This window comes from Bos indicus, chromosome 2 (genome assembly GCF_029378745.1).
Source record: "Bos indicus isolate NIAB-ARS_2022 breed Sahiwal x Tharparkar chromosome 2, NIAB-ARS_B.indTharparkar_mat_pri_1.0, whole genome shotgun sequence".
Classification (NCBI taxonomy): Eukaryota; Metazoa; Chordata; class Mammalia; order Artiodactyla; family Bovidae; genus Bos; species Bos indicus.
Window position 1 is genome coordinate 125,871,448 of NC_091761.1, and position 7,460 is coordinate 125,878,907.

At 59.3% G+C, this 7,460-nt stretch overlaps 1 protein-coding gene across 1 annotated transcript in view; it reads left to right on the forward strand.

The window, feature by feature from the left end:
* The window catches only part of SLC9A1 (solute carrier family 9 member A1), a 52,072-nt gene extending 45,221 nt beyond the window's left edge, over positions 1 to 6,851 (forward strand). Inside the window, exons 6-12 of the mRNA XM_019980388.2 lie at positions 1,413 to 1,502; positions 1,959 to 2,029; positions 2,154 to 2,327; positions 2,546 to 2,660; positions 2,826 to 2,927; positions 4,335 to 4,407; positions 4,993 to 6,851. Of these exons, the coding sequence (XP_019835947.1) occupies positions 1,413 to 1,502; positions 1,959 to 2,029; positions 2,154 to 2,327; positions 2,546 to 2,660; positions 2,826 to 2,927; positions 4,335 to 4,407; positions 4,993 to 5,339 (972 nt within the window). The 3' untranslated portion in view covers positions 5,340 to 6,851. The remainder of the gene's footprint in view (positions 1 to 1,412; positions 1,503 to 1,958; positions 2,030 to 2,153; positions 2,328 to 2,545; positions 2,661 to 2,825; positions 2,928 to 4,334; positions 4,408 to 4,992) is intronic.
* Positions 6,852 to 7,460: the final 609 nt, after the last annotated feature.

The following is a 7,460-nucleotide window of genomic DNA, read 5'->3' on the forward strand; positions in this document are numbered from 1 at the left end:
AGTAGCACAACATGGCACTCCAGGACTCTTGCCTGGAAAATCCCAGGGGCGGAGGAGCCCGGTGGGCTGCAGTCCATGGGGTCGCTAAGAGTCGGACACGACTGAGTGACTTCACTTTCACTTTTCACTTTCATGCATTGGAGAAGGAAATGGCAACCCATTCCAGTGTTCTTGCCTGGAGAATCCCAGGGACAGGGGAGCCTGGTGGGCTGCCGTCTGTGGGGTTGCACAGTCGGACATGACTGACGCGACTTAGCAGCAGCAGCAGCAGCCGCACAACATGGGGACTGGAAAGGTGAAACGACCCCCGAGCTGCGCCGTAGGAGGTCGTTAGCCAGAGCTCTGCTGCTGTCAGTGTGACCCTGGAAAGATGCTCCTCCCATCTCTGGGTCTCAGATCCCCATCTGTGAGGTGGGGGGACTGGACCAGATGATCCTGAAGAATCCTTGCAGCTGCTGGCCGTGATTTCTGTGCATTTGAACAACCAGGCTTCGCTGAAACCTCACCCACCCCTTGAGTCCCTGAGGGAGCCCAGCCTGAGATGATGTAAATCATTTCTCGTTGTCTGACCCGTGACTTTGGGCAAGTGAGAAACACTTCATCTGTGTGCTTGTCCATGTGTTTCTCTACCACCTGCTCCGTCTGTCCTGGATAATAACCCTGGACAAGCCCTCAATGGGAAACATCATTGCCTTCTCCAGAGAACACAGCGTAGAGCAAACTTCTGAGGCTGGACTTGTCTTCTGTCTTTTAAAAGGAGAAGAGGCTGCCTCTTTGATCATCTTGCCCTGCCTCCATCTTCAAAAATACTTTACCACCTTGATTTTGCAGTTGGTTTACTGAGCCAGTTTTTAATGAATGCAGCATTGAGATAGGGACCTCCCTGCCTGAGTTTGAATCCAGCTTTACTACTTCTGTGAGACCTTAGGGAGTTACTTGACCTCTCTCGGTCTTAGTTTCCTCATCTGTACAATGGGGACAAGGAAGGGGTCATCGTAGGTATTGAAATGCTAATTCCAGTAAAAACACCACTGGCCCTGGCACTCGACAAGCGTGCAGTTAGATGAGCTACTGCTGTCCTTACTGGGTCCTTCTGGGTCAAAAACGTGCAAGGGGGCCAGAGCAGAGGTGGTCCTCCCTGTTACGTGACAGAGCACATTTGTGGTGGAACTCACACTTGAACTCTGGCCCGGGCTAGCTGACCTGTGTGTGAGTCCCTTGGCTGGATATGAACCCCCTGGCTATGTCTTCAGGAATAAGTGGGCTTAATATAACCACAGCTTGGCTGTTGGGAGACTGGGGACGTCAGAGCAAAGGGCATCCCAGGCTCAGGGACCTTAGGGTGGGGGACCTCTGTGGTCTCCCTGCCAGGGTGGCAGAACTGGAATGCCTGACACCCACCCGCCCCCCAGGGCATGACCATTCGGCCCCTGGTAGACCTGCTGGCTGTGAAGAAAAAGCAAGAAACGAAGCGTTCTATCAACGAGGAGATCCACACGCAGGTACCGGCAGCTGGGCCTGGGCCCTGTGTTGCAGGAGGAGGCTTAGGGAGCTAGGGGTCAGCTAGGCCTTGCATCCACATCCTCAGTCAGCCCTCCTCCCTCATCCAATGCCTCCTGAGGTCACCGGGTCACCCCATAGGGAGGGGTGGTGTGAGCAGCCAGGAACCTGAGGAGGGGGCGTCATGCCGCCTCTGCCTCTGCAGGAACCTGGCCCAGGTGCTGGGCACAAGTGGGTTCAGAGAAGAGGGTTCAGCTGGGCCCCAGAGGCAGAGGGCTGGAGGGGTCCACAGGGATTCAGGATGAGTGGGGTGTGGGCGCCACCTCCTGGCTGCTTCTGGAACTACAGGGCTGGGTTGAGCAGAGCAGTGCTGGGGTGGAAGGTGGGGGCCCACTCAGGAGTCTTGGTCCGGGAGGAGCCCAGTAGTGAGGCTTGACCTGGCCCTGGGCACGTTTCAGTTCCTGGACCACCTTCTGACAGGCATCGAGGACATCTGTGGTCATTACGGCCACCACCACTGGAAAGACAAGTAGGTGGCAGGCCTGGTGGGCAGGAGGGCGGGGAGGGGCTGGTAAGGGTCTCCCCCGCCGGGGGCCTGGGCATCTTCCCATTGCAGGAGCCAGCTTCACCCATCTCCTCCTGCCTCCCACCAGGCTCAACCGGTTTAATAAGAAGTACGTGAAGAAATGTCTGATAGCCGGTGAGCGCTCCAAGGAGCCCCAGCTCATCGCTTTCTACCACAAGATGGAGATGAAGCAAGCTATCGAGCTGGTGGAAAGTGGAGGCATGGGCAAGATCCCCTCGGCCGTCTCCACCGTCTCCATGCAGTGAGTGCTAATGGCCAACCCCGGCCGCGTCTGCAAGCCACACGCTGAGCCCTCAATACCCACCTGGAGCGGGTCCCTAGGTCACTCCACCGGGCGGGCGGATCATACTGAGGACCCAGGCTTGGTGCACCCAACCGGATCATCCCCAGGGGACCCTTCTGGCCCGGCCCAGCCCCCAGAGTCCCAGGAATTGTCTCATCTGTGCCCCGTTATCCCAGGAACATCCACCCCAAGTCCCTGCCGGCCGAGCGCATCCTGCCAGCACTGTCCAAGGACAAGGAAGAGGAGATCCGCAAAATCCTGAGGAACAACTTGCAGAAGACCAGGCAGCGGGTGAGGGGCTGCCCCTGCCCGGCCCACTTCACTTACTGCAGAGGAGGCCCCCGCCCCCACCCCGCCCCACCCGCCTCCGCTCCACACGCCCAGAGCCACCCCAGCCCCTCCAGGCCCAGCTTCTGGGCCCTGGCCGGGCCTGCCTGACAGCTGTTCCTCCCACAGCTGCGGTCCTACAACAGACACACGCTGGTGGCCGACCCCTACGAGGAGGCCTGGAACCAGATGCTGCTCCGGAGACAGAAGGCCAGGCAACTGGAGCAGAAGGTATGTCCGAAGCTGGAGCCGGCTCCTGCCTTTCTCTGGGAACCTGGGCTCTTCCTCTGCCTGCATCACCCCCAGCCAGCCCTCTGGGAGACAGAGCCACTCCCATCTGGTGTTTTGGCCTCCCCCAGTGTTCTCGCCTGGAAAATTCCATGGACTGCAGCCCTCCAGGCTCCCCAGTCCATGGGGTTGCAGAGTCAGACACAACTTGGCAACCGAACACACACACATACCCCCCATGTGTTTCAAAGGCTGAGCCCCAGGGAAAGTTCCAGAAAGCTGCTTTCTCCACCTCTTCTCCACTCAGAGCAGCAAAGAGGCCCCCCTTCCCCACTGTGTCCTTGGGTATCAGATCTAGAAGAGCCTGTCCATGTGCTCTAACCTCTCATTTTCTAGTGAGAAAACTAAGGCTCAGAATCAGAAGGCAAAGACACGCATGCCTCCATTCATTCGTTAAGGAGAATATTTGCGGAGCTCTCCTTAAGTGCCACGCGGCAGAACTGCCTCCGTGAATCGGGTGGTGAATCAGCCCAGTCCCTCCCTTATGGAGCACACAGTGGCCCCGGGCAGAACCGGAAGTGCAAGGGGCTCTGAGCACCTCAAACAAGGAAGTGGTCAGAGTGCGCTTAGGAATGAGAGTCACAGGGGAGGGAGTGTGGTCAGGGGAAGGGCCAGGCAGAAGGGAAGAAACTGCATAAGTTCCTGACCACACACAGGGGGCTCAGCTTTCAAGGAAGCTCGTTAATGGCGTTAAGGGTTTGGGCTTCCTTCCAAAGCATGGAGAAGTCATGAAGGGTTCTCAGTAAGGGAAGCACATGGGAAGGGGTGCGGGTGGATTAGGGGGGTGGCAGGGGGAGGGGAGGAGCAGGCAGAATTCAAGGGACATTTAGGAGGTTGGAGTGGCAAGACTTGGTTACCAGTTTGAGGTGGGACCGAGGGAAGGGGAAAAGGAGCCAGGGGTCATGTCTGGCCTTTGATTGGGGTAGGCGGGTGGGGTGGTTGAGGGGACACGGAGGAAGGAGCAGGTTTTGAAAGAAAAGAAGTAGCTGAGTTCAGTCATAGCGTGTTGCACTGAGAATCCCGGGGGTCATCCAGGGCCCGGGTGACATTCCTGAGTTGATGGTGGGTCTGTCCTTAGGGGCAGATGAGGGCCAGAGCTAGAGGCTGGGCTGGTGTCCCCACGGGAGAGGTGGGACAGTGTGGGGGTGTCCAAGGTCATCCCAGAGCTTGACAAGAGGCTGGGCCAAGCCCTCAGGACCCAGCACTGGCCCAGGCTCCACGGGTATGGGCAGAGTAGGTGTGGGCACCCCGGGCACCCAAAGGAAGGGTGTGCGGCCACCGGCCTGGGGCGCCATCCAGAGGAGCCGCCTCTGCTCACCCCCCTGCCCCCATCTGCTCTTCCTCTGTCAGATCAGCAACTACCTGACCGTGCCGGCCCACAAGCTGGACTCGCCCACCATGTCTCGGGCCCGCATCGGCTCAGGTGAGGCAGGCCGTGGGGGCCCGGGGAGGGGCCTCGAGGCTGGGCACGGGCCTCAGAGAGCCTGCAGGGAGGACTGGCTTCTCACGGGCCAAGCCGTGAGCTCCTCCTATGTCAGGTGGAGTTGGGGGTTCAGCAGAGGGGGGCCCCCAGAAGAGTAGCCCTGCCGTCCTCCCCAGGGAAAGAGTGCTCCACGAGGGGGCTCATGCTGAGGAGCTGGGTGCCCACGGGGAGGCCAGAGGGGGCTGCACTGTTGGGCTCTCTGACATGTGGGGGACCAAGGCAGGCCTTCCAGGACGGGGGACTCAGGAGGGAGCCTAAACTCTTTGTTAGAGCAGGGACTCCTATGGGAGCCCCAGGGCTGAGCAGGGGTGCACAGTCCTACCTTGGAGAGCAGTCCGAGGGGAGGAGGAACTATTGGCCAGGTGACAGGATTCAAAAAGGCCCATTTGGAGTGATTTGAAGCATACCAGGATGACTGCACTCACAGGCAGTCTCTTTGGGAGCCACTGGCGTGGGCAGAGGTGGGCCACACACTGGGAGGACCCAGGGCCGGAAGCCAGCATGCTCCTTGCTCTTGGTTTGCAGACCCGCTGGCCTATGAGCCCAAGGCCGACTTGCCTGTGATCACCATCGACCCGGCCTCCCCGCAGTCGCCTGAGTCTGTGGACCTGGTGAACGAGGAGCTGAAGGGCAAGGTCCTGGGGCTGAGCCGGGATCCGGGAAGGCTGGCTGAGGAGGAGGAGGACGACGAGGACCCCGATGGGGGCCTTACGATGCGGACCAAGGAGCCCTCATCCCCGGGCACCGACGATGTTTTCACCCCGGCACCGAGCGACAGCCCCAGCTCTCAGAGGATACAGCGCTGCCTCAGTGACCCAGGCCCCCACCCCGAGCCTGGGGAGGGAGAGCCTTTCATCCCCAAGGGCCAGTAGCACGGGGGGCCAGCGGGCGGTGCCCTCCCACCACGGACTCTCCCACCAGAGCTAGGGCTGCTGGCGGGGGGCGAGGGCGGGGTTCCCCTCCTCCTTCCCGACCTGAACTGGCCCCGGCCCTCCCCCACCGCATGGCAGCTGGGCCCACAGCCCCCACCGCAGCACGGCTTCCCCTTGCCTCCTGGGAAGCGCCCTCCCTCCCGCCAGAACTGCCTTCCAGATCCATCCATTGGAGGTGGACCTGCCTGGCTGTGAGGCAAACCCTGCCCCCTCCCAAGCCAAACTCTCTCCCTACCTGGACCAGGGCCTCTGAGTCCCCTAGACCTCCGCGGGGCCCCTCCCATTCCGTCACCCTACTCATTCAAGTCAATCTTAGTTTCTAACCAAAGAGCCTCTGGCTCAGCCTTGGTCCCTCCTGGGAAGGGAAGGAGCCGGGGCCTCCATTAACAGGGAAGAGACTAGGGGACCAGGCGTTGGACTTGGGGAGAGGTTGGGGACCGTGGCCATGCTGTCCCCCTGCCGGCTCTCACCCTGGCCACCTCACCTGACCTGTCCTTACTCAGAGCTGCAGGCTGAGGGCACCTCTGAGCTCTGTCTGGAGCTGGGACTCAGCTTCTCCAAACTGGGCTCCAGCGGGGACCACTGGGCCCTTCAGGGGCTGCTGATCAGAGTTCCAGAGAGTGCTGCCTTTTTATCTGTTTTGTTTGTTCACACTTCCATGTACGATTCTATTTGCATAGAGGGCATTCCTGTTTTTAAAACATTTTGAAACCTCTGCCTGAACAGAACTCCTGCCATCCTAACTCCAGAGCACCACACATCCGCATACGTGCCTGTCTGCCCAACACTTCCCCAAATCAGTCCTTTGTACACAGGGCTCTGATTTCAGAAATGACCTCACCACCCCCCATGCCCAACACACACACACACACACACACACACACACACACGGACACCCCATCGTGACTTTCTCTAACTCATAGATGCTGGGCCTCTTGGGACCTTCTTCTGGGCCTGGTCCTCAGCTCCTGCTGGCCTGTTCTCTCTCCTCCCCCTCCCCGCCCCCACTGGCCCCTGGAACCTCTCTTGTAAGCACTGCTGCAGAGCCCTGTCCTCGGGGGGCGGGGGTGTCCCCTGAGCATCTCCCACTGGCCAGGGCTGGTGGGTGAGCGGAGCCCTGGCCCCAGAGGCCTTTGCTCTCAGAAATACATGCCTACTCCCATGGCCACCATGGGCCCGGCCCAGGCCTAGTGATCTCTGTTCTTCTCTCTAGGGTACTCCTTTCCCCAGGATCGTGCAATAGTCAGAGCATCCCCTCCCCAGTGGCCTGGGCAGAGGGTGCTCACCTCCCCCTCCTCTCCATGAAAGTGCTGTTTTGGGCAGGAGTCACCATGCAAGGGTGACGTTGACAACCATGTTCAAAGCCACCACAGCTGCTGCCGCTCTGCCGCCTGTACAGAAGAAACCGAATCTTTTTCATATTCTAATAAATCCGTGTGAGTTTTTGATAGAGTTGAGGGCTGCTTCCTGGGAACCAGGGACTTGGGGGAGGAAGGTGGCCCAAGCACCCGAAGGACTTGGCTCAGTGGCCGGCACAGAGAGACACTTAGTCCGTGTCAGGCGCTGGTGTGCCGATTCCCGTGGCCCCAGCACCAGGGCACAGGCGCGAGCAGAGCAGAGCAGGAGGCTCCCAGCCCTCGGCTCCTTCTGACGCAGAGCAGCGCTCACCAGTCCTGCCAGGAAAGCCATGTGTGCGTGTCTCTGTGCGTGTGTCTGTGTGTGTTTGTTTATGTGTCTCTGGGTGTGTCTCTGTGTGTGTCTGTGTGTCTCTGTGCGTGTGTCTGTGTGTATCTATGTGTCTGTGTGTGTCTCTGTGTGTCTCTTTCTGTGTGTCTCTGTGTGTGTGTCTGTATGTCTCTGTGTGTCTGTCTCTGTATGTGTGTCTGTGTACCTGTCTGTGTGTGTCTGTGTGTGTGTGTCTGTGTGTATCTACGTGTCTGTGTGTCTCTGCATCTGTGTGTCTGTCTGTGCGTCTGTGTGTGTGTCTCTGTGTGTGTCTCTGTGTCTCTGTCTGTGTGTGTGTCTGTGTGTCTCTGTGTGTGTGTCTTCGTGTGTCTCTCT